This window comes from Vitis vinifera, chromosome 6 (genome assembly GCF_030704535.1).
Source record: "Vitis vinifera cultivar Pinot Noir 40024 chromosome 6, ASM3070453v1".
NCBI classification, from domain to species: Eukaryota; Viridiplantae; Streptophyta; class Magnoliopsida; order Vitales; family Vitaceae; genus Vitis; species Vitis vinifera.
The window spans coordinates 23,951,091-23,978,707 of record NC_081810.1 but is presented as its reverse complement, the minus strand read 5'-3'; the positions used below and the strand labels follow the sequence as shown (position 1 = coordinate 23,978,707).

At 34.4% G+C, this 27,617-nt stretch overlaps 2 protein-coding genes across 2 annotated transcripts in view; both read left to right on the top strand.

Annotated features, from left to right (window-relative positions):
- The first annotated feature begins 5,853 nt into the window (after positions 1-5,853).
- On the top strand, positions 5,854-13,804 carry LOC100262096 (uncharacterized). Its single transcript, XM_002273198.5, has 9 exons — positions 5,854-6,092; positions 7,781-7,947; positions 10,423-10,527; positions 10,680-10,736; positions 11,962-12,042; positions 12,408-12,442; positions 12,864-12,953; positions 13,068-13,224; positions 13,392-13,804. Exons 1-9 carry the CDS (start codon positions 5,957-5,959, stop codon positions 13,509-13,511), a joined length of 948 nt encoding a protein of 315 aa, XP_002273234.1. The 5' UTR covers positions 5,854-5,956; the 3' UTR covers positions 13,512-13,804.
- A 275-nt stretch (positions 13,805-14,079) lies between these two features.
- Positions 14,080-27,617, top strand: part of LOC100267267 (uncharacterized) — a 28,830-nt gene continuing 15,292 nt past the window's right edge. The window contains exons 1-8 of the mRNA XM_002273224.5: positions 14,080-14,618; positions 19,583-19,752; positions 20,185-20,288; positions 23,911-23,977; positions 25,507-25,599; positions 25,683-25,847; positions 25,969-26,109; positions 26,207-26,284. Coding sequence (XP_002273260.1) covers positions 14,342-14,618; positions 19,583-19,752; positions 20,185-20,288; positions 23,911-23,977; positions 25,507-25,599; positions 25,683-25,847; positions 25,969-26,109; positions 26,207-26,284 — 1,095 coding nt within the window. The 5' untranslated portion in view covers positions 14,080-14,341. The remainder of the gene's footprint in view (positions 14,619-19,582; positions 19,753-20,184; positions 20,289-23,910; positions 23,978-25,506; positions 25,600-25,682; positions 25,848-25,968; positions 26,110-26,206; positions 26,285-27,617) is intronic.

Sequence of the window (27,617 nt, the reverse complement as noted above, 5' to 3'; positions counted from 1 at the left end):
TAATATTTCAATTCTAACACGTTAACAATATATAATCGAATCATAAGATTGTCCTTGTAGCATCCAAAATCATATTTTAGGACTAGAAAGTATATTTATGGAATTTGTAAGAGTGTCAAGAACTAGGGTTTCAAACGATCTATAAATGTTCAGATTTACATATTAGACACCTTTAACGAGGAGTGTAGACCTAAAATTTAGGACACCCATTGACGATCATTCCTAAAAATTAGTTTTGAAAATGCTAAAATTTTAAAAATCTACCTATTTTCTCTTCATTTTTAGCATTTGTTAGGGTAGATGATTTATTTATCAAATGTTAAAAAATATAATTTTTCTTATTGTTTTTCCTAAGGTTATGAATAGGTCGGATAAAAAAAATGAAAGAAGAAAAAAAGAAAAATAATTAGGGGCGGAGCTCAAAATAGGATTAGAGGGTGGGAAGGGCAATATGAGAGAGATTAGTTTTAGGGGAGGGCAAATGTGATCCAAAAAAACAACATTTGGCTTTATGATCGGTTTGTTTCTCTTTAAAAGTATTATATATGAATTTGAAAGAGCATAATAATCTTTTTATTTAGGAGTATTTTTGTCCTAAAAATAATTTAGACGAGACAAAAGGAAAAGAAAAATTGGGGCTTGCATATATAAGCTTTCACTAGCCAAATTATAAGTCATATCTATATCTATACTATATATAAAAGCTAAAATGAGAAGTGTTAGAGAAGTTTTATTGTGATTGTTTTTCCACCATATTTTCTTCAAATATTTACTGAATTGTCATTCCATTCATTCACACCACAAGAATTCTTGATTTCTTTTTCCTATTAGGTTTTTCTTTTTCCGTGTTAGAAGGCTTGATATTAAGGTTTCTTCTTATTTTGTTCAAACTTGTATTCGCATGGAATTGAGGAACATTGATGTTAAACCAAGATTTGATTAATCTTGATTTTGATAATAACAAAACAAGGTTTAGAACTATTGATTATATTTCAAGTGTGATTAGGCAAGACGATTTCCAAAGTGGCAATCACAAAGACAAATCAAGCCAAGGAGAAATCATGAAGAAGAAGACCACCTCAAAGAGAAGTGTTTTTCAAGACCCAAGCTTCATAAGATCTCTTTGTAAAGTTGTTGGTGCACTAGGATTTTCATACATTACATTCTTTACTTATGCACCAAAATCATCCAAGAGTTATTTTGTTTTAAATATCTTAAAAATTGGATGATTTCATGTTTTCAACTAAAACCTTGTGTTAAATGTTTTTCAAACTTGTTTTAAAAGGTTTTAAGTTGAAAAAGTTGGGTGTTGAGCCAAAAAATGGCTCAACCGGTTGAGAAATCGATCGACCGGTTGTGCTCGTCCGGTTGAGTACCGGTCGAAGGAGGCCAAAAAGTTTCTTTCTCTCCCAATGACCTTCTCTTCCTGGTCGAGGTGATTCTCTTCCCAGTCGAGGTCCGGTCGAGGTTCAGTTGAGGCCCAACGGTCACCTGTCAAACATTAAATGCTAATGACTAGTCAACCAGTCGACCCCTAACTCGACCAGTCAAACCCCCAAACGACTAGTTTGGTTTTTCTCTTCTATAAAAAGGCTCCAATCTTCATTGTTTATATAGCTTAACATTTCTTGAATATATTTGAGCCTTGGAATAGTGTTTTTGAGTGCACCATTGTTCTAAAACTTGCATATCCTTAGTGCACCGTTCAATCATAGTTTTCTTGTATCATTTGAGCTTAAAGCTTTTGTGCTAGGATTTTTTTGAGATCATTTATTTGTAAATCTTTGAGATGAAGTTTTTCAAGAGTGGGATATCTCTTGAGAAGTGTAAAGGGTGTTTGAAGCCAAAAGTGTAAGAGGGTGAATTGGAACCATAATCCAATTGTATTGCTTGAAAGCTTGGTTTGGAAGCATTGAATTAGTGGAACCTCAAGCTTGGGTTTGAAGCTAGAGGAGAGTGGATGTAGGTCGGGTTGCGCCAAACCACTATAAACTCTTGTGTTTGCATTCTCTCTTCCCTACTCTTTAATTTATATGCAATTTTCTTTATATTGCTTATTATATACTTGCATATAATTGTCTCTTACATTCACATAGTTTAAATTTGCAAAAAAGATACCATCACCCTATTCATCACCCCTTCTAGGGTGATTACCATAGGTTGGATTAACCTCATTTTTCTAACAATTGCGATTTAGTGTGTTCAATCCCACTTTAACATCACATAAAATACAACCAAATTGTACCAGGAAAGTCTAATTTCACCCAAAACTCAATCTCTTTCATTCACCACAACATTGCATTTTAGAGATAACACACCAAAAACCACCAAAAAATTCAAGATTTTTTGCTTCAGAAAACCTTAGATTCTGATGGCACAAATCCCACCATTGACCCAAACCTTAATTCGACTGAAATTCAATAGTCAACCCTCCACCAAACTGAAAATCCCAAAACCAAAACCAACAAGCCTCCACTATTGAGCCCACCACCACTGAAACCAAAACCCCAAAAAACGTTCCACCTAGATCCGCCATTACTTCGAGTTAAGATTTCGAAAAGTAGATCAGGAACTATAGAGATTGATGGATCGAAGGCAACTAATCTTTTATATGTTTGATTTCAAAAATATATGAATTATGTTTTATTAGGATTAATATTTCTTTCATTCAGGGGAAAACCCATGTTAGAAATTTGTTTGGTCATATCCTTGGTTTTGGTTGTTCTTTATTTAATATATTTGGTTGCTGAGAATATGGTGGCGTTAAAGGTTTGAATTTTGGAGTTTTGTTGTTTGGGACCCGAGAAAATTAGAGTCTCTCATGAGTCTCAACTCCCATTGATTTTTGAGTTGGGTTTTGCATTTTATTGGAAAAATATAATAGATTGGCTTTGATTTTTAAGTTGAATATTGTGATTTCTTGCAAACCTACAAGAATATAATAGACTTTTGAGTTAGGTTTTGGATTTTCTCCAAAACCCTGGAAGATGGTGGCACTGATTCTTCTATTGACATTTGTTAGCCCAAGGGTTCTCCTAATCAAGTTTTGATGATAACAAATCATGGTTAAGTTATTAATTGGTTTGAATTGTAAAGAATCTCAAGTATTAATTTGGAAATTCATCAAAGGACCTAATGGATACAAGATCAAGACATTTTGAAGACCTTTAGTCATAGGAAACAAATGTAAGATGAATGCATGAGTGCACTTAGGGTTTACATATCATTTCATGCATCTTTCAAAAACTCGGTTTATTCTTTAAAGTTTTGTTTTCATTAAAACCCGAGTTTTATTAAATGTATCGTAGGCAAAATGTTTCAAAATTAACATATTAATTTACCTAAAGACCTTGCCTAAGTGTTATAAGATAAAAGAATAAAAAAATATAGGTTTTCGGGGCCAAAACATTGAACCGGTCGAGGCACTGAGCCAACCGGCCAGGGTATCGGCTGAGGTTCGATTGAGGAGTGCAAAAAACACTCTTTTTTCCAATAGCCTTCCCTTCTTGGTCGAGGTATCCTCCTTCCCGGTCGACTTCCAGTCGAGGTTCGGTCGAAGCAACGGTAACCTGCCAAAACATTAAATGCTCCAACGGTTAGTGAACTGGTCAACCCCAAACTCGACTGGTTGAGACTGCTTTTTGATTTTCTTGGCTCCGGATGTTAAAAACTTATAAATAGAGAGCTTCACTTCATTTATGAGATATAGAACATCTGCATTTATTTGTCTACCCACTTGTTCTTGCCTTAAAAGCTCTCATTTCTTTCTTGGTGCATTAAATCTTCACTTGCATATCCTATAATGCACCTTTGTGATTCATCCTAGCTTTGATTTGTATTTGAGCTATCTTTGAGTTAGGTTGAGAGATTCATTCTTATAAAATCGAGTGTTAAAACCTTCAAGTGAGTTAAATTTTGAAGGTATTATGTAAGAGCCCATTGGAGCCGGAATCCAAGTGTAAAAGAGATTAGAAGCTTGGTTGAAGTTTCAAGTTAGTGGAACCCTTACTCGGTTAAGAGCTTGAAAAGAGTGGACGTAGACAAAAAAGTGTCAAACCATTATAAAATTTGAGTTTGATTTCTCTAACTCTATCTCTTTATATTTACTTCTATTATGCTTAAATTTGTTGTATTCAAAAAGAATTTTAAAAACCCAATTCACCCCTTCTCTTAGGCATTTTTCTCATTTAAGATTAACCTTTATTTTATCAACATTATTTATAATTTTTGTTTGTAAATAATCTTGAAACTTTATTAACTAAAATTGCTGGTTTTAAAATTAACGTGGAGTCATTAATCAGGATTGTTGAAAATTGGTTCTCTTAGTTTTTATGGTGGATCTACATTTTCTTTCTAAACTTTTTGTTGTTTGTTATTGTTTTCACAACAACAGTAAATTCCATTTTCTTTATTTACATAAAATATTATCATTTTTAATTATTTTTTTTAACTATATTGTGAATGATTATAATATTACAAATTATAATTAATCCCGGTTTTGACATTAATATGGAGCCACTAATCAAGATTGTTGGAAACTGTTTTCACTTCCTTTTCTTCCTATTTGACTTTAAACATGAAACTACAAGATAATATGTAACCATACACGAGTAATATCCAGAGCAGTACATGTTCATGCAATGCCCATAGAATGCCACATTTCACACACGACACCAACACAACCACATTTAGCTTTAGAATTTGGTCTTTTTTCTACATTGGTTGTCCTTCAAATTAATCAGGTTATTTAGAAAGAAGAATACAACGAGAGAAGGAAAAAAAGAAAAAAGAAAAAAGAAAAAAGAAAAAAAAAGAAAGAGATTCTAGAGAAAGAGCAAACAAAAACAGTTGTGGGCTTGTGTGGTCTGTAGAGCACTTTTTTTTTTTTTAGAAAAAAAAAAACTATGTTTAGCACTTCACTTTTTTCGTGGATTGTGGTTATATTTAAATATATTTTATTTTAAAACATTTATATTTTATTAAATGATTATATTAATAGGTAAAATTTTGTTTTTTTGGAGAAAAAAAATAAAATTAACTTTTATTTATTGTTATTAAAAAAATGACATTTCAAATTGTAATTCTATATATATTAAAATTAGAAATAAGTTTTATAATAAAATAATAAATTTTGTATTTATTTATTTATTTTGAATAAAAAATTTCAATATTAAATAAATGTCTCGACTTTTATACTAATATAAAACCATGAACAAAGAAAGTCATAAGAGAAAAATATACTTTTTTTAGTTTTATAAGAGTTATAAATGTTATTTGAATAAGATTATTATTTTAATTTTTAAAATCCAATAAATAATAAAATATGTCGGATTTATTAAATAATAAAAATAAATTAAATTAACTATAATTTGTTAATTTAATAAAAAATAATTAATTACTTTTTATTTAATATTAAAACTTTCTATTAAAAAATAATAAAAAATATCAAAATAAATCAAAATTGTATTAATTTATTATAAAACTTATTTCAAATTTTAATATAGATGGTAAGAATTACAATTTAAAATATTATTTTTTTGAAAAATAATAAATAAAATTTAATTTTATCTTCTCTCCTAACAAAATGATTTGATCTATTAATATAATTATTTAATAAATATAAATGTTTTAAAATAAAATATATTTAAATACAACCCTAAAAATATCAACATTAATTTTTTTAAAAATTTCATTAAATAATTAAATATAAATATAAATATAAAAAATATGCTTTTAGCTAACACGTGTTTGTACGTGCAACAAGCCTAGTATTCCAAAATTTATTTATTTATTTTTTAATATATTTTATTTTAGGCGTTACAATAAAAAGAGCAGCTAAAAAAAAAAAGAAAAAAAAACCAGGAAGCCTGGGAAAAGCAGAAAATCAATAATCGAGAGATATTTCTGCTTTCCATTGGCCACAGAGGAAGAAGAGGATAGCGGAGTTGTATTGGAAATGGAGACCCTCTCGAGGGTGGGCTGCTTAACCAACTGTACGCACTTCCCATTCCCAACTTCATCTCCAATTTGTCCTCCTCAGTCCCATTCTACCAGACTTCCATCTCTCTCTGTCCTTAGAACTCCTCGTCCAGGTGGGTCCCTTTTTCTCCTTGTTCTCACTCTATTCTTAACAAAACTGGAGTTTGCATTTTTCTTTTCTCAGCAACCAAACGGAGCATGTTGCTTATTTTATTTTAAGTGTTTTTACAGTTGTTAGAGTTCCTTGATTTTTTTTATATATTCTATTTCTGTTTGTGGGTCGAGTAGTGGGTGGATTATATGATGGTGGGACGGTTTCAATAAATTGGAGCATTATCTAATCAAAATCCCATAAAGAAGAGTCAAACATTTGCAGGTGAGGATAGTGGCGGATGTGAGATTTTGGGAACACTTGGCCTTGGGTTTATTGTGGAACTGGGGAGGTGATAGCCTAAGGAAGACTATGATATCACTCCATTGAAAGCCCAAGAATGTGATGTGAACTGTTTTATCAATATAGATTAGAATTTTGGTTGGTTTTGCTAATTTATGCGTATTCTTGCCATATACTTGAGATTCACCCCCTTTTGGTGTTTCTTTTTGCATTATTGCTAATAACCTGAGGGAAGGTTTTTGAAATATCCGTTGGGAGTGGTTGTGGCTGAAAAAAAAAAAAAAAAGGAAATGCTAAAATTAGATGGGTTGACTATAACCACTACTGAAGTAAGTAGAGTGATTAGCAATCTTTTGGGGAAAAATGGCAGACTTGTTAGGGGCTATACTCCTTGAAATAGCAGAGCTGTTCCAATTTGTAAAGTAGTATAGATCCAGGTAATTTAATTGGTTCAAAAATAATTAGTGAACTACAAATTGGGTTCATTAGGAAGAGGATGCAAATTGAGGATGAATGTGCTCACTAAAGTTCATATTATTACCTGATAATCAGTGTGAATTTGTTGGCTTGTTGTCATGTTTGCTCAAATTTCAAGAGTTAGAAGGTTTTCATTGTTTTGGCTGGATTTGGAATCCACTAAGCCATCCAGTTAAATAAGGTAATTGATTGTAGGATGTGCATATGATCTAATTTGGTAACAATTCTAGCGAGTATATGACCTTTACCTGGTATCATTGCTGCCAAATTAGGGTACTGGAAGAGCTGAGTTCGACATGGTATGGTAGAGAAAAAATAATATAAAAAAAAATAGAAAGAAAGAAGAAACAACAAAGAAAAGATGGAAATCTTAGAATCTTACTAAGGTCGTCTAAGAGTCTCACCTAGAAGAAAATCAATGGAGTTTCATCATTGAGGATTGCAATATTTGCAATAAAAAAACATAATATTATTAATATCAATTAATTCATTCATTGCTTTGATTTACATTGATTAGCCTTATTTATAGGCTTCATTAAGAAATCCAAAGTCTATTAAGATTCTAATAACCTATTATGATTCTAATTTTAATTATCTTATAACTTAATTAACTAATCCTAATTCGACTCCAATAAATACTAATCCTAATTTAATTCCAATTAATATTAATTTTAATTTAATTTCAACTAATATTAATCCTAATTTAATTCCAAGTGATACCAATCTGACTCTAATTGCAACTAATATTTTTACCACTCTAAATCAATGCAGATTGTTATAATTGTAGGGGTTGAGCAAAATAGCTGGGATAATATTCATCATTGTTCAAAAATTAGAGATTTTGACCTTTTAAGATTTGAGCTCTATGAGGTTTCGCCCAAAGCAATTATATGTATGCTGATTCTCTCCTTTTGTTTTCTTCATTTCCAGTGGGTGAACTTGCAGGGGAGGATGTTTTGCGAATGTTCTTTAAGGAGAGAGAATTGAATGGGGATTTTATTTCAAAAGCTTCTGATATGCTTTGGCAGAGGGAGGTCATGAAATTTGTTGATGCAGAAGCTGGCACACCACCTGACACTCCTCAACAACCAGAGGGGGTATAATGAGCTCCTTTAACTTTGTGTGCCTGATCTGGTACTTTGTTTAGAATTGTAGTATAATTCTAACTGTTGCTTTTGAACCCTATATATATGACCCTACCCTTTCCTTTGCACAAGAAAAAGGAAAAAACATAAAGCTTCCAGTATGACAAGTTTTTAAATCAATCATTCCCTTGCAGAGAACATGCCACTATCGGTTCTCAGCCTTTTGGGAGTAAACGTCTGGTCATAATTAACACTTCAATCTATTCCTTTAAGATTTAATTTCTTTTTTCATATTGGGAAATTTTCATAATGGTTTGTTGGTTTTCTGGGCAGTCAGTTTTCTTGTCCCAATTTATTGATGTTGTGAACAAACTGAATATGATATTATCATGTCATCAGACAGCTCTAAACACAATCAGGTCATGGGGCCAGCACTGGGTCATGGGTCACTGGTTCAACTCACAGATCACATTATCACACTGTTTGACCATGACATCATAAGTCTATTCCATATTTAAAATTAAATAAATGTACAAAAGAAATTATATGCAGAATCAGACAATTCTTGATTTCATTGTTTCTTTTTCCTCTTTAAATATTTAACGTTTTAAATTTTTTATTAATAAAGGTCTTTCCAACCAAGTGTTCTATATGAACATGTTTATTCTTGATAAACTATGTAAATTAAAAATGCTTAATTTTTTGAATGAAAATGTGTGTATTATAAAAACTATTAATATTTCACTATTTCTAGTTCCATATGCATTTAAGTAAACAATAAGTGACCTTATGTTAGTACTATGCATTTTTGGATTAAGTTTTGTATCTATGTTTGGGAATTGCATAAATGTGTTTGTCTGCTACAATTAAGTTAAATGGAACAAAAGTTGAACAAGGATGTAACATTTTGTAGTCTGATCTTTTCTACTCTCTCTCTCTCTCTCTGGTTTTTAACAAATTAACAAACAAACTTAACCTGCCTGGTTTGCTTAAATGCAAGATGGTGCAACCATGTCTCCAGTACCCAGTCACTGATTATGGGTCCAAACTACCCAGTCCAGTCAGGGTTTGGCAGCACTGCTAGGCATACTTACTGCCCCAACTTTTCCAATATGATATGCATTAGATTCTAAAACTTTCAAGAAGATAGATGTTCAATCTGTATGTATTGTATTAAGCATTGCTATCCAAAGAGAAAATGCACCCTTAGAAACAATTTGTATCCCAAGAGTCAAGACAACCTTTAGCCAAAACTACCGCCTTATTCTCCCCCCTGTTAGGTTGCTTAAAAATGCCATGATTGAATACCAACAGATCTGGAACATCACAAAGGTTCTATTTTGGGTGCCTGTACCACATTTCATTTCAACTTTGTGCTTAGGAAGTGATTATCCTAAACCAACAGGAGCAGGCTGGCATAGATCCATTTAACCCACTCCAGTACTGTCTGCATGGGTGATCAATGTGGATGGTCAGACTGAGGTAAGGTTCAAAAGTGTACAGCCTGACAATCAAGCCTCATGAGCATGATTTTTTGGAATTAATCAACTATTGAAAAATAGGACGAATTTGAGGGAGGATTCCCTTTATATTATCCAAAATGCTTTTCCTCCATCTTAGTAAGAACCTTTCTTGTGTCCTGGTATGTAACTGGTAATTATGATGTTCACTTCCCTGGTATTTGTTTGAAAATCTATTAGTTCAATTGCATAATTTCTGTGTATATGTTACTGCAAGATATTCCTAAATACTACAACGCTGCTAATGGGCCGAGGCTCTAGTTAATTTAATGGCACTGGTTCTTTCAGTTTATGTGTTTTTTTTAGTTGAATTTTTTTTTTTAAATTCAAGACTGAGTGTTGTGTTTGATAAATCAACTTAATGACTTAATAACTTAATTTAAGTCATTAAGTATATTATATATGTTTGGTAAAATAACTTACTCACAACTTAAAGTTAAAAATCACTTTAAGTGTTGAGTCAAAATAGTTAACTTATTCTTAATCTCAAATCTTTTTTGTCTTATTTGCCCATATCTAATGAGAATATATTGAACAACTATGACTCTACATCCATGAATTATTTTTTATAGCAAATATTTTAAGGTTTCTTACATATCTATAATACTTTAAGTATGGATGCTTAATAAACAAATTTATTGCTTAAATTAATGAAAATAAATATAATTAAAATTAATGATGATAAAAATTAGTTACAACTAATGAGACTAAATATGTCAATTTGATAGCTTAAAATAAATTTTAAGTTAATTTTACAAAACAACCTTAATACTGAAGTAAAAAAATAAGTAACAAACTTTAAGTTTACCACTTAAGAATGATTTAATTTAAAATCAACTTAAGTCAGTAAGTAATAAATATTAAGTTTTACCAAACACCCACTTATTATTATTATTAATTTTTATTTTTTTGTGAACAAACTATCTTGTTTTACATATTCTTTTTTTGATGTCCTTTATTTCTTTAGGTCAAGGAAACTGAATATGAAGGTGGATTTTTGAAACTGACAAGAACGCAGGAATGGGTATTAGGTGACAACTCTGCACCAATCAACAAGAAAGCCATTGCTAAGGTATGCCTTTAGTTAGCCTCACAAATTGGTTTAAAGAAATTAGAAAATAGTACCTTACAGAAAGAAATCTCTAATATGATTTTCACTTATTCATGAATTTGGGAAAGGAGATTCTAACATGATAGTTACTTATTCATGAATATATTTCACAGGTACTTCAGGATGACAGTGAAAGGAGGAAGAGACTGAACCTTCTCAAATATGAAGCTGTATGATACTTGTCATGAACTCAATTCTTTCCTTGGTTCTTTCTGATTTGTTTCTTGAATGAGTTTCTTTTCCTACTAAAAAGCCATTGAAAAAGAAACTTGTTGAGACCAATGCAGCAAGAACAGACTAGAAGTCTTTTGAGACTCAAAAACCCACCTCTCAGCCTCATGGTAAGCAAAAAGAAAAAGGAAAAAAAAGAACACTCACTACCCATAACAAACCTCTTTTCTCAAGGAGGATGATAGTTCCTTCTGGAAGTTTCTAACATGGCAGCTCTCACCTAGGCTAGTTTCTCTCTTGAATTTTTTGCCTTTGTGTGGCAATAAATTATTTATACTTTGTTTGCCAATCCCAGTTTATATCAATTGCATTAAAGCACACATTTTGTAGGCATAGTGTCCTATCTTTTATTCTCTTCTGATAAAGGTTACACAGAATTGGTTTTGGTTTTCTAAAGCCTCACACCAGCACTGTTCTCTGGACGGATGTCTTCAAGTAATGTCAGATAATGCCTTAAATCGGCAATAGTGACAGTTATATCTCAATTGCCTGGGCTTTACTGAACCAACCAGCTCTTGCTATCCTTGGCTGGTGTGTCAGTTAACCAGCTGCCATCATCCACCTCAGTCCACTGTAACTAAGTCATGGTTTTACCTTAAGCCATGTTGCCTCTCAACACTGATCACCAATTGCATGTATTGGTAAGCCCATATTTGCTGGTTGTGTGGCACAATACTGATTTCTCCCCATGTTGTCTATGCTCTATGTCCTTGGCCCATTGCCAAACCAATCCATGTCAGCATTTCCATTTGTTTTGACTGCTTGGGCCGCTGCAAATGCTGACCTTTGCCTGTCATCCCTCAGTTTCTTGGCCTTGCTGCCAATGCCAATCATTGACCTGTTCTTCATCATCAAATTTTCTCACACTTGGCCCTTGGATTCGCTTACCATGGTTGGTTCCATCAGGCCCACCCATGACATTATTGACATTGCAGCCATGACACTTGTTTTGCTAGGCTTCTCCACATCTTGCATGCATGACAGCTGTGCCCCCGTGCGTCCTGTTGTGACTGGGCCATGCCTTGCCCATGGCCAAAGCAAAAAAATGTTAATGTGGAAGTGTCTTTATAACAATTATCTTGCAATTTTCTGCATTGGAATCATGCAAGAATTGCAGTCACTCATATTAAAGGAAATGCTGATCTTTTATCCTTCCTGTTGCAGCTTAAGAGGGAAATATTGCTGTTATCTGTTGGCATTGGAACTGCATGTAGTGGGTATTGTTTGATAGTTCTGTCAGCCCAGGTAAATTCCACACAGGAAAAACGAGGTTCAATTTGAAGTTTTTCAATATAGATTTCCTGTTTGATATGAAAGGAAGTTTTCATCAAATTATTTGTGGGGAATTCAAAAACTGACACATCAAATGGCTGCTACATATTATCATTAGGCTCCATTTGATTGTTGAGAAGATGGAGGAAAAGAAAATATCTGGAATCAGAAAACAACTGCTCCAGCACAACTATTTGATTCCAAATTTTGTTTTTATCTTAAATTCTTCTCAGTTACTAGGAACTTTGTTTAAGCATATTCTTTTCTTTTTCTATTGAATCGGAGCCTAGTTTATGAGCTGAAAGAAAACTGACATGTTTTACTTATTAACTACCCAGGCAGCTATTAGTTATGCAGCAGGAGTTCTTTTCAGGTTTGTCATCTGTGGACCTTGTTGTTGAATAGTACCTCTCGATATGCCAAGCTGTAACATTTATACCTGTGAATTTTAATGACTACCCAGCATCAGTTGTGTAATAGTCACTTGTTCACTTTTTTTTAATCTTTAACGGGTATCATTATGTCACTCTCCTCAAACATGTAAATAAGAGAGATGGGAATATGTTTGCTACTGGGATGAATGAATATCATAGAATAGTTTCTCAGTCAGCCGTTATTCACAGACTGATGGTCACTTTGTGAACCTAATTAACATTTGCTTATTCTTGCCTTTTGCGAACAGAGGATGCAGGGACTGTGGTTAGGGAAAACCACTTGATATTTTACCAACATCTTCATGATCCGTTTGCTTCAGGTTTATTCAGGTATCTTAACCATTGTCATTTTCAGTGCAGTTGCTTGTACCTCCAGCTTTTGTATCAACATGCGGACAATCTATCCAAGGAAGCTGTTCCTCAGATTTTCATGAAAAAGAAGTCAAAGAAGTATAGCTAGAATCTTCCGCCTTGAATTATGCGCACTCTATGTTGTAATTTTTGCAGTTCACTAATTATTTTCTCCCATCTTTTATGCAAGCTAACATTTGTTTCCTCATCCAGAATTGGAATAAGAAGCCAGGACCTGGAGGATCTGTTAGAGAAAACCATCAAGGGTAGTGGTATTGCCCTTTCATCTCCAAGGCTAGTGATCCCTGCAGCTATATATGGGTTGTGGATCTTGTCTCAGCATTTTGCTGGTGATTTCTTTGATTTTCAGGTAGCTCTTAGAACTACTTTCCACACCATGCAACTCTCTTCCGACTATTATATTCCAATAACGTTTTATACAAATGAGCTCAAAGCATGACAAGGAAAAAAAAAAAGAGAAAAAACCAGATGACTCCCATGCATGTCATTTACTGCGGTGTTCCTCCGTCTTTACAGCTGGTGCCAGCCATGTTTGGGATGTTTGCATATAAAGCTGCTGCTCTGGTTCAAGTTTATAGGGACAATGAAGATCTACAATTTGTCTTCCCAGACAATGAAGAAGGCTCAATTGACTAAGAAATCCAGTTTAGATATCTTGGAGGAGTGCATTGATGCCCATTCTTCTTAGTATTCCAAAGGCAGCTGGGCACTCAGAAGCTTGCTTGAAAGGCTACAAATTGGGCTACTTTGAGCATCCAAAGTAGTGGGTGGATTCTGAGGAAACAACAGATTTTTAGTAAAAATTTTGTAAATGTAAATGGTAAAAGATTTATGTTGAGTATATAAAAAACCTTTCACCTGCTGGTGGAATGATACAGAATTCATGGGTCAGTCACACGGTCAATGCAAGTAGGTGTATTTCAATTTAATGCATGTGTTCTCTTCTCAACAATGCAAGTAGAGTTCTCTTGTTTGCAATTATGATTCCTTTTAATTCTTATTTATTGCAATTTTTATATAATTTTATTACATATTTTAACTATGAAGTGTGATGATTGATTAAATAATCCATGTTACTAATCATACAAATTATTAAGAAATTATTATTATTATTTTTTAAATATTTATTTTAAAAATAATTATGCCGTCCCATTTTTTTTTGAAAGGATAATTACTTGGACGAGTGAGCACAAACATGCGTAGAGGATTTAACCAGAGACCAAGTGGCTCGGGTCTTTTCAAACTATATACACGTGTCGACAGGAGAGAGGGCACCGGAACACCCCAGAGCCAATCTGACTGCACCCGAGCCGACTCAAGCGAAGGCTGGAAGCCCCGCTCCGACCACCACCATCAAAATTTAATATTAATAGCATTGTTTGTATTATTATATTTTGCTCGGATCAATCACTCTGTGTCAATCCAAGGAGGCTGATCGGATCTCCAAAACCCTAGCCTACAGTCCCATGGCGACAAGGAAAGGTCGCGAGGGCGAGATGCTCGAATCAGTCTACTCCGTCATCGCACTTGTCTTCGTGCTCGTCGCCTGCGTCGAGCTCTGCGACGCTGCCACTGTCGTCGATGTCTATCGCCTCATTCAATACGATCTCGCCGGCGTTCCCTTCGGATCTCGCCTCGCCAACCTCAACCACCACGCCGCCTCCGGCTTTGCTCCTGCCGCAGATCTCTCCCGGACTGTGGTTATCGTCCCCGTCAGGGACATTAACATCACTTTCATCGGAGGTAGTCGTCGCTCTATTGGTGTTTTGTGTTTGCTTCAGTGGAGGCTTTTTTTTTTTCTCTCTCTTTTGGTTAGGTGTGGAGAAGTGAATGAAGTTAGTTTGAGTACTATAATTTCGTTCCTTTTACCTGCATTTTCTCGATGACCAAACCGAAAGTAGATTGATGGTTACAAAGTATATAAGTTTTGTTACTTCTTAGGTTCTAATCACTATCTTAATAGGCTCAACTTTTCAGAATCCGCAAATTCCGATTGACGCTCACATCCCACTGGGAAAAATGCATCTAGTAGCAACATAACTAATCAAGATCATAAAAGAAAATAACCTTGTGTAGTCTGCCTGAACTTCTAATGAACAGCAGTTAATAAATATACCACTCCATTGAAGAAACGAGATGCCATCTTCACCCACTTATATTCTGTTTGGTGGAAGCCTAGATATGTGGCCGATGTCAAAATTCATATCCAACTTGCCCTCATTCATGCAGCAATTGGTTTAGAAATGAATCAATTTGACCTTATTTTATTTCCACTCTCTTCTGGCATTTGTGAGTGCTGAATTACTATCCCTTTGTATTCTTACTCGAATCAAATTGAGAATTGCATTTACTATTGATATTGATAAATTTTATGTGAAAATCAGGGATCCATAGTGAAATTAAAATTATTGGGTGTTCCATATTAAAATGATCATGCCAGATTAAGATGATCAGCGTTGTTTTTATTACTGATTGGATTGGTGAAATTCACATAATTAGATAAGGGGAAAAAATGCAGGAGATTGTAGTTCTATAACCAGTTTTCTTTTTTATTTTTTTGGTTAGAAAATATGAAATTTATTAAAATACACCTTACCAGGAAGAGAACACTGCCAGTGCATTGAAAATATTCAGAAAACGCCAAATTGATAAAAGGAAAAAGCAGGAAAAAGGCTACAAAGTTCCACTTGACAGAATACCATTCCCCAAACAATCAATGAACTCTACCATATTAAGACTATCCACGCCTATCTAATTCCTTGATAGGACAAACAATGTATTTAGGAATGACGTCTTCAATGCTTAATATCAATCTCAATATCATCAAACAATCTTTCTATCTCTCTTTCCACAAACCACAATAGACACTAAGGAGCCATCTTTGATAATTTCAAGCACCTTTCACCCACAAAATAAATCTAGGAAGCACCCAAATAATGCTAAATAATGAGTAAATTGATAACCACATATGAACCTCTCCTCGTGAGAATATGGTTGCCCAATTTGTCCTGGTCCTTGCATAAATGATATCCAAACTAAGTCCCAATCTCTCCTTAGAATCTCACCCACCTAATGTCACACTGTTCCTATGCAAAGCAACTAACCTTCAAAGTGGTTCTCAAGTAAACAGGAAGTATACAAAGAGCATCACACAAGAAAACAAAAGAAAGTACAAGAGACCCTATAAAAATCTATTTCGAATTCCATGCTATAAAAGAAATTTAGAGAGGATATACTAGGTTGCACTCTTACTTCCCTAGATTGATGAAGGAGGTTTGAGGAAAGTAGTTTTTAAGAGTTAAACTTGACCTCTTGATACCTTTGAAAGTCCATCATATTCTATATCTCCAAAAAGCCAAAGTATACATGAGGGGTCCATTCTCCGTGCCTTTGTGCTTATTTCCCCTGAAGTTACTATTCCACCTAAGCAAAGTTGTTTAATTTCACTTTGGAGCACCCAACGATTTAAAGAGAGAATAACAAAGCCCGCAAACTTCTAGCTCAGTGGTAGTGAATAATGAGGTGTTTGGATGATTCTTTTCTTTTTTGTACAAGCAACCGTGATTCGCAAGAGACTAGTCTTGTGTCATCACTTGGCTAATATTGTCTTTCCTTATATTACGTCCTTGTAGAGAGGACCTTAGAAGGAGTAGTTGGTGCACAACTTTCTCTCGAAGGAAATAAGGTGGCAATACATGAAGATAAAGATAGGTAAAAAGGCACCATAGAGAATAGGCCTTCTTAGAGGTCTATGAACCAAATTGTCCTCATTAAGGCATGAAATGATGCAAGAGTTAATGAGCTGGAGGAAAGACTACATCATCTATCTCCTAACCTTACAAGCTTCATCTTAGGAGCTTAATGACTAGTGAGCCTCTGCTTTTCAAACCACAACTGCACCATGCATGCATCTTTTTGAGCTACCAATAAGTTAATGTTAGAAATGTAATCCTTTAAGGGAGCCTTGGACACCATATGTCATGCCAAAACCTTGTACTTCTATTGCCCACCAAAAGATTTTCCTTGCTCGAAATTCATCCTAACCTCCATTGATGGCTTTCCGAAACTAGTCCATGAGCCTCTCTTTCCACTTTGCAACTCTAGCTCCCTAATTACTCCCACTAGCAATTACTATTCTCCTCTATAGATTCTCTCTCAATAGGTCTCCATAACCATTTGCTTAATAAAGCCTTATTAGAGTGTTCGGTGAATTATTGTGGGTTGCCGGGGCGGGATGGCTCTTGGGGGAACCAACTTGAGTTAGATGAAGCGAATCCTGTTATTAAATCTTAGAAGGCGGATTTAGTATGCTTGCAAGAAACTAAAATCAAGGAAATGACCAGTTGGATTGTGTGAAGTTTAGGGGTGGGAAGATGTTTAGAATGGGGAGCTGTGAACTCAAGGGGGGTGGCGGGAGGGGTAGTTGTGTTTTGGGACAATAGAGTGTTATAGTTGTTGGAGTTGGAGGTGGGGAACTTTTCAGCTTCTTGTTGTTTTAAGAACTATGAGGACGGTTTCTTGTTGAAGCTTTACAGGGGTTTATGGCCCCGCATTGAAGATGGATAAGGAAGGTTTTCGGAGTGAGCTGGGGGCTGTTAGAGGATTGTGGAGTGATCCTTAGTGTGTGGCAGGCGATCCCGACATGATCAGATTCCCCTCAGAGCGTAGTAGAAGAGGCATATTGTCCTCAACCATGAGAAGATTTTCAAACGTGATTGAGGATTTAGAATTGAGGGACCTGCCCCTTCAGGGAGGTCTTTTCACTTGGAGTGGTGACCTAAATAATTGATCTAAATCGTGAATTGATCGTTTCCTTATTAATGAAGATTGGCAAGATCATTTTCCTGTGGTTGTTTAGACTGTTCTCGCTAGGCTGGTGTTAGACCACTTTTCGATTCTCCTTGATGGGGGAGGGCTAAGGAAGGGTCCCACATTATTCAGATTTGAAAACATGTGGTTAAAGGAGGAGGGCTTTAAAAGCGTTTTGAGGACGTGGTGGGAGGGGCTTAATTTTAGTGGGTCTGCTAGTTTCATCTTGGCTGAGAAGTCGAAAGCTTTGAAACCTGTTTTGAGAAGTTGGAATAAGGAAGTTTTTGGCAAGGTTGAAGTTTAGAAGGAGCTACCCTTGAACCGGGTGGATTTTTGGGATAAGGAGGAGATTGCTCGCCCTCTATCTTTGGAAGAGGAGGAATCTAGAAAGGACGCTAGAAAGAATTATAAAAAGTGGGTTCTTTTTTAAGAAATGTCTTGGAGACAAAAATCTAGAGAAATTTGGTTGAATGAGGGGGATAGAAACACGAGCGTCTTTCATAGAATGATCAATCCTCATAGAAGGAGGAACTAGATGGCTTAAATCAAAATGAATGGTATGTGGATCATAGAGGACATTGAAATTAAAGAGGAAGTAAGGAGAGCTTTCCAACTTATGCTCTCTATCATTGGCAATTGGAGACCCAATCTAAGTGGGTTGTCCTTCAAGAGATTGAATGATCTTGAGTTGTCAGGGCTGGAAAGGCCTTTCACGGAGGAGGAGATGTATGGGGTGCTGTCGAGCTTTAACGGGGATCAAGCTCCAGGCCCAGATAGGTTCTCCATGGCGTTTTGGCAGTTTTCGTGGGAGTTTATGAAGAATAAGGTGATGAATTTTTTTAGGGAATTTCATGAATCGGGTCGTTTTGTGTGGAGCTTGAATGCTACCTTTCTAGTTTTGATCCCGAAGAAAGGGGGGGCGGAGGACTTGAGGGTTTCAAACCAATAGGGGGGGGGGGGGCTGCTTCATATTTTCAATTTTTACAAGTCACTTGACTCTTGCTAATCCTTCAAAATGTAGAATGCTGCACCTTTTTGGGTATTTTAGAAATTGATGTGCTTAATAGGCCCAAAAAAGACGATGTAACCTGTGGTCTTGGGTTAGGGTGTCTGTATATTTGAGCCATTTTTCACTTGTAAGCTTCATTGATTGGTTAGGCTCTAAGTAAGGGAAGGTGATGTTTTTTATTTCTCTCCCTCCCCCTCTGGTTTGAGCCTTTTAGCTTCTTTTGTATACTTCAAGTATACTCTGAGGGCACTGTTTTTGGTGTCCCCTCTTTACTTTTTATACAACTTTTCTCTACCTATCCAAAAAAAGAAAAAAAGGCCAAAAAAGACGATTTCATCTAAAACCAAGTCTTCTGTGTTGTTCTTACCCAAATTCTCTGGAAATTTTCTCCAACTAAATAGATCAAAAATCAACATAAGGAAGGCACATGGCACTTTGCTTCTATTTCTGTTGTGAGGTCCCAAAACCACAAAATGTACATAGTGGAACTCTGGGTTGTGGATAAGATTTGTTTAGCACAACCCTACCTATCAAAAAAAAAGAAAAAAAAAAAAAAAGAGATTTGTTTAGTACAACCCTTTTGTAACTGGTTGCATAGATTTGCAATTTACAGAATAGCTTATGGAGAAGGTTGTGGTGGGAAAATATGTGAAGCGATTTGGTGTCTATGATGATGATATGAGATTTTTGTAGCCTGGTTGTGAAATCTTGGTACTATGTCTAGTTGGAATGCTGCTAATCCTTTTTTCAAATAGTCAGAATATCTGTTCAGCACTTCAGCCCCTTATGGTCTAACCAGTTATTCAACCTGTATCTGTTTGGCTGAAATTTAATGCCTTGTTGATTTATTTTCTAATTAGTATCTATCTTTATGGCAACCATATTGCAGACTATATTACACAGAAACAGCCTCTGGGGGGTCTATTATTTTTGCTTCCTCGGATGATTAGTTCTGAAAACAGAGATGACATGGGGAGAGGTGACCAAACTTTTGAAGAAAAGCTTATGAGGAACATGTTGGGGGAACTTGAACAGTTACTAATCCATGCCAGTATACCTGTGAGTGAAACATGGATTACTTCAATTACTCTCCTTCAAGGCACATGATTACTTCTTCCTACACTTTTGAAGAAGCATTTTCTTGGAAATAGTAACTGTGATATTTATGGCTTGCTTTTAATGTTCTCCAAAGAAAACTGTTATGTTACAAAGGTGTAGTACACATTTATAGTTACAGTGCTTTCAGATGTATGAAATACTGTTCCTCTTCCTTAAAATGGAAAAGACACTAGTTTTCTGGTGCATCTGACTTCTATGTCATGTGCTTCTTAAGATACATCTAAATTTGCAATTGAGATGATGGAATAGTATAGTTTCACTTCTTGCTTTCTGCCTCTTTGTGCTTCTCACCTTTTCATTTTTTTCATATCGTTTTAATGTTAGTTTTTATCCTAATGATTTTTATTTTTATTTTTATTTTTTATATTACAGTATCCTGTGTATTTTGCTTTTGAGGATGACAATATTGATGATGTGTTGACCGACATCAAGAGGAATGATGCTACTAGTCAGCCTGCTACTGCAACTACTGGCGGGTTAGTTGATAATTTTACAATAAAAAGAAGATTTCCAAACTCTATATAAAATTATATCCACTAGAAGGTAAACTACAAAGTAGTATGATTATGATTATTGGAAAAACTTGTACCAGCTGTTAATGCTCATTGCAAGTGTTTCTTGTTAGCTGAAGGGAGCTGTGCAAATAGAGAAGCAGATGTGGTTTAACTGTGCAAGAGCACAGCCCTTTTTTAGCAGAAAATTCTCCAGGGAAATATATTGATGTAGTGCAAAAAATTAGATGGTTAACTTCCTGCAAGGTGCCTTCTGCCATGTTGATCTTAAGACCTAAATCCCAACCAAACATCTACAAATGGCCTCTAGAGGCCTCAATCTAACCCCTGAAGCTCCTGTTGATCTGAATAGCAAATTGTTGAGGAAAGGCAACCCTCATCCATTTGAGCCATCCAATGTAGAAGCCTTAACAAAGGGCTTGTTTGAATAGCTGACATAAAAACTTGGAATGGAAATTTTAATTTCTGAAATGATTTGCCAAAATGTAATTCATACAAGATTACCATTCTGATGTTTTGTTAAAATTGGGAATTTGAGATTCCCATCATGTTATATTCTCGTTGTAGTATTTGGTTATCTCAAGAATTTCTTGCACTTAATGCTACTTACATAACAACCCTTTACATAATATTTATAAAAATTTGATTTGGCTATAAAGAAAGAAGGGATAAAAAGTGGTTGTCTACTTTCCTGTTATTTTTGTTCCCTAGGAATGAGGATAAAAAGATACCAGGTCCTACGTGAGTAAAGGATTTTCCTAATTTTAAGGAGATCTTACGTCCAGGCAGAGAAAAAATTCCCAAGTTATTGCACTGCATTTATGATTTTTCTGATATTTGGAGATAAGATACTCATTGCCTAGTTAAGATAATTATACACCAAGCACATCCTAAGGAGTTATGTAAAACATCCTACTAGATATGGTTGTTCATTTTCTTGTAATCCACCTTGAGAACTACCATTTATTCCAACATGAATTTCACTGGGTATCATCTGATGTCCAAAACTTGTTTTCCCTTCCCTTAAACTAAAGTCCCTTAGGAGGAGCACCTCCTGGGTGCAATTAAATAGGACAACAATGATCTATACAAACTAGTAAGATGGCTGTTTATAGCCCCATTTCAAATTTCAAATAGCTTTGCTTTTTAAAACAGTCCTTTTTTCCAATGTTTTACATCCTTAAAGCATTTAATTCGCTCAATCTCTCTCTTTCTCTCCTCCCCCCCTCCCTTCCTCATTCCCTCCCTTCCTCTCTATTTTTTTGATGGGTAAAAAGGAGAATATTATAAAAAAGGAATGCCAAAAGAGTGTCCCAAAGTACTCAGGAACCCTCCCTTAGTCTCTCTTTCTGTGCCAGCATTTAGAATTGGACTGTAAATGGTAAGGAGGTTTTCTTTTATTATTATTTTTTGGCTATTTTCTACAATGTGACAATGGGACAAGTAGGATTGGTAAGAAATACCACCTTGGCTAATCCTCTGCAGTAATTTTCTCACTCCAAACCTCCTGTTTGGAAGAGTTTCAGATATTTGCGGTTCAATCATAATGTATTATCACAAAAAAAAAAAAAAAAGGTGACCCTTGAGGCAAGTGACAAAGGGCTGGGGTGTAGATAGGGAAGGTTCCAACTTCAATTCCATGTAACAGAAAAAGGAAAAAGTACCTTTTCTATTAACTTGAATTGGAGATGCCCTAAAAACATAGTTGTGTGGGTTTGTGAGGACAAAGTTCCTTTTCCCAAACAGTAGAAGGGTTCAATGCAACTCAATGTGATCAACATAAAATGAAGATTCTTAAGCTCCAAAAGCAAGAGAACTTTAGGGAGAGAATTTTTTTGGGTGTGTATGTGTTGGGGGATGTTTCTTTTTCTAATTCATTTCAATGTTAAAATTTTCCTTTAGTTATTTAGTTATTTTTGTAATTTTTAAGTCTAGATTCTAGAATTAGGCCAACTTTATAGTTTTACATATGATTGGGAACCAAGTATGTGTGTGCTTTCACACACACTAATAGCAAATGCTTCGTTGTTCACACTTTAATAGGTTTGGAAAGAAAATGGTTCTTGGAGGATGTGAGATTCAGATTCTACTGCTTTGGAGGATAAAAGTTTTGAAATGTTATTGTTGGATACCAAAGAAATCTGAACAAGAAGAATACGAATTTGTGAGGTTTCAGTCAAAGATCCAAGTATCTACAGTTCATCTTTTAAGTTGTGGTCTTTGGAGCTTTAGTGCTTCACCTGCCATCCCTTACAAGGCATGGGTGAGTATATGGTACACAAATTTCTCATTATCAAGCCAAAGAAAAAAAAAAAAAAAAAAGAAGGAAAAAAATGTTTTTTATATTAATATAGTATGCACAAATCGTGATCAGTTGATGCTCTCAAGATCTTTAAAAAAAAAAAAAAAATAACCATTGGTAGAATAACACACACTTACCACCTTTATGTATTAATTTCCTTTGATATTTTTCTTAATTGTTTATTGTACCATCAGATACCAAATATGCAATCATTCAATACTTAATATCTCATTTTATGTGAATGCCTAATATCTTGAAGAAAGGTGTTATATAATTTGTGCATGAGAAAGTTATGACTGCAGTTGACATTGTTGGTAACTCAAATGCATATATGCTTGTTGTGCACCTTGTCTATCCCCTTGACCTGGTTATGCTCCTTTTTCTCTTAGGTGTCCTTTTAATATATTCATATAATTTGTCTATGCAGAAATGAAAATGTATGTTTTCTAGTCAGATAGGGCATACGCTAGGTTTTTACCTTCATCTTAAGAGCCCGTGATGAAAGCTCAGTTAAAAAGGTAGTTGATGGTTAGTTTACAGATTCAAATCTTTTGAAGCAACAGTTCATTAACAATATATCTTGAGCTTTTAGCACAACTAGTTATGGGGTTGTGAGGGCATTGTCTTTGGTTAATGACTTTGGATCTCAAAGTTGCAGGGTTGGCAGATTCCAGGAATGCAACCTGAGAGTTTGTTAGAGATTCTGTTTCTTGAATTTTTTAGCATTTTTATGATCTTAGGGTTCCACATACTTGAGAGTTGAGACTCCAAATCCTTAGGATGACTCTTCTCCAGCTTAGGAGAATGAGACAATGATAGAGGGAAAATGTTGCTTGGGTTCTCTTTCTAATTAATCTAGAGGGCATTTGTTCTAGGAGAGACGAAATTGGAAAGGAAAAAAAAAATGAGGGTACATGTATGCCACGATATGCAAGCCCTTGGCTGTTATAGAGTTTAAAAGCAATTAAGAGATCTCTGCCTTCGTTTTGCTTGTATATTTGAATCTATAGCATGAAGGAATCCTCTTTCTGCATTAGATTTTTTGTTGATTTGACTTCTTGCTCACCGTATTAATATTGATCTTATTGTGTATCAAATGTGTTATTATGACTTTCCATATTTAAATGTGAGTAACAACATTTAGATAGATAATTCTTGTCAGTTATCTTCATATCAGTTTACTTGTGTATCACCTAGTTCATGGTTCTTGTTGAATATTGTGAACTGATGCTTTTATTGTCAATGGGCTTATCTGATTGCAACTTTGTTTGTCAAATATTTCAGATACAAGCTTGTTGTCTCAGCACCAGAACCTAAGAAAATTGTATCTCCTACCATCACAAACATTCAGGTCCTAGTTCAACATCTTTCCTCTCTTTTTGGATTTCTGGTTATAAAGGGATTTAGTTTGTTGCATGAGAGACTTGTTATTTTGTATTACCAGAAAGAGAATCATTAATTCTCCCTGTCTGCAATTGTAATTTCTGTGCCTTTTCCTGTTGGTAAGGGGACTGTGCATTGAATATTTTTGTGAGAGAACATCCTTGATGCCATAGTATAATTCTTTCAGTTCTCCGAATCAAAATATAATTCTTTCAGTTCTCTGAATTAAAACTATCATTGAAGTTATTCTAGATTCTTATTGTCTTGTTGATATTGTTTAAATCTGGAGGTCCATCTTTAGGCATATTCTTGTTTTCAATTAGTGTTAAGACATGAGAAATTGAGGGTTTGCTTGGGAACGTTTTCAAAATTTGTTCTCAAGAAACAGTTTTTTGATGTTTTCTAGAACGAAGTTTGCTTGAGAACTTGGAATGTTTTCAACTTTTTTTTTTTATGTTTTCAAATGTTTTTTAAAAATAAATTTTATGTGTAGTGCTTTATTTTCAATTATTATTCATATATGTCCCATTATTTTTTAAAATAGCCCTTAGAAAACAAGTAAAAACAACTAAGATCTATTTTCAGAAAACACCCGTTTTTTGTTTTGTGGTTGTCAAACATGTTTTTTCTGTTTTTCCTTTTTGTTATTAAAAAAAAAAAAAATCTATTTTTAGAACAGTTAATAAGCAGACCCTGAGTTTTTTTAGATATAATGGCATGTTTTTAATTAATTATAAAATAATTATAATAATATAAATTCTATCAGGATGGGGGCTGGGTGGCACACAGTACCCAGGAACCCTGCGAAGGTTCTAGCAATTCCCCCAAATTTCCTCATACTTGTTTAAAAGTGTACACAAACCTGTCTTAATAGGGGCAGGTTGGGTTACCTGAAAAGCTGAAAAATTCAGATTCAGAATGCCTTTTCATAAGATATTTTGGTGCCTTTAGAGAGGAGCAATTATAAAATTAAGATTGGTTCTTGATGATGTCAATATATATATATTTTTTAATTTTATGGAATAGCTCCATCAGCTATGTTTGCAGCTGCTCCTTCTTGACTTTCTTGACTCTCTTAAGTTGTAATTTTATTTTCTTTTTCACTGTATACTGCACATCTATATTTGGGTCTCTCTTGTTCTTAGTGGAAAAGAAAAATATTTATGAGTTTTCTTAAAATGTCCAAAATTTTATTCTGAATGTAAGAATGTGAAATGAATGTTTGAAGACCATTTCTTTGTAACAGTGCAGTGCACACTATAGCTTATGTATGCCTACTTTCAGATTCATAATTATTACAAATTATCAGCCCTTGTGTTTTCAATTGGCACATTTGGGTTTATATGAGCCTAGTCTTCCTTTCACTTAAGCTACTGTTTCCACTTACTGCAAGGTCAAGATCTTGAGAACATTTTTTTTGGTTTTAAATATAATATTAATGTGCTTATTTTTCTTGAATTCCTATCTGACTTGAACAATTCCTGTGAGTGGATACAGGGATGGTTGCCAGGTTTGAAAGTTGATGGAGATGCAAACCAACTGCCAACCATTGCTATAGTAGCGTCATATGACACATTTGGGGCTGCCCCAGTATGTATTTTCCTTTTTAACATTCCTATCTAAATAAATAAACTTTTTAGCCATATAAATGTCTGAGAAAATATATTTTTTAGGCATTGTCAGTGGGAAGTGATAGCAATGGAAGTGGAGTTGTGGCACTTCTTGAGATAGCTAGGTTATTCTCTCTACTTTATTCAAATCCTAAGACAAGAGGAAGGTACAATTTACTTTTTGGACTAACGTCGGGTGGACCTTATAACTACAATGGAACACATAAGGTAATTACCTCCCTTTGGTGGATTATACTTTTAATTCTCCTTTTAAAGTTGGATATACTTAAACTGAAGATTGCCGTTCTTTTTCTTGCTTTGTTATATTTTTATATTCTACTTTGTGCAGTGGCTTCGAAGTTTTGATCAACGTTTGCGTGAGAGTATTGACTATGCAATCTGCTTGAATAGCATTGGTTCATGGGATAATGAACTATGGATTCATGTGTCTAAGCCTCCAGAAAATGCCTACATAAAGCAAATGTTTGAAGTAAGTTAAAATATTTTGACATAGAAGATAAAAATGGTACTATTAACTTACAGTGTTGTGTCACTGTGCTATATGATTTGATAAATGAACTGTGCAGGGGTTTGCAGAAGTAGCAGAAGAACTGGGGCTTAAAGTTGGCTTGAAGCACAAGAAAATAAATATTTCTAATCCTCGAGTAAGTGGATTTGCTGGAAGTTGGAATTGCATTATAAATTAATGAACAAACTAGATGTTCTTATCTATTACAATCATGTTTTGGTTTCTTTCTTTGCAAACCAGCCTGGGAACATAGTCTAATTATGATCCTGGTTTGTGAAAATTCACAAGAGTTAAGTTTAATGCTTAAAGAAAGGAAGATTTATGTTATATGTTAAATAGATCTTGTTTTATTTCCTCTAATCCTTTTTGACATGTATATTAAGATGACCTAGTTAAACAACCTGAGCCGAAAGGTGATGGTGTGATTAGAAGAAAGGATGTTCATGCACATATATTTTTGGAATTGCTATTGTTTAATTTATCATGGCCTATAGTTACTACTATGGATTTTTTAGGTGAATTTTTCATTAGGAACTTTGCTCTATCTCAATTTTTTTCCTTGATTACCTCTATTTCATTCTATTCTGGTATCTTGGTTAGCCTGCATCTATTCCTGTGACCTAAATTTTAAAAATTTAGGTGTGAGATTTTGATATACCGGTATTTACTGGTAAACAAATCTATAAGAGAGATCTTTTTTTTTTGGTTTTGTAGAAAAGGTGCTTGACAAATATCAATTATTCTTTGTTGGTTGCTTTTGAAATTTTAAAGTAAATTTTATGTTCTATTTTTATTTTCAAATGGAGCATAAAATAGGCTCACTGTCACTGATGCTATCAAAATAAAAAATAAAAAATGTTACTGATGTTATGATATGCTAAAATCAGAAGATTTAGGCTCACTGTTTAGAATTTCTATTATTGTTCTCTTTATCATTTTCTCTCTTCAGTTTCTTTCCAGTTTTATCAGCTCTAATTGAGCTTTGTGTTCTTATTTCCTGCCTTTCCTGGCATCTAAAGTGCCAATGATTGACAATAGTTATTGATATAGGAATGCTACTTTATTTACAATAAAAATACTGATAGACATTACTTTAGTGGAGGAACTTATTACACATCAATTGTTTATCATGCTTGCTGTTTAAAATTAAAATAAATTCATGTTGTTCCTTTATTCATGTGCCTGAAGTTTGACTTGCTTAACATGTAGAATTAGTGCTCTTTTCTTGGCGCTTTTTATAAATATCTTTTCATTTGCCTATCAAGGAAAAAAACACCTGTAGAATTGGAGATGGTTCTGAACCTTGATATGAAGATCCTAAACAGAAACCTTGACTATGTAGTAAACAGGCAATGGAGCAATGGTGGAGAACAACTAATTCAGTTCGGGCAAGATTCAAAAGACATTGTTAGTAGAGTTCTAGACTCCACAGAACCACATGGTCTAATAACATTTTTGAAAAAATTGAA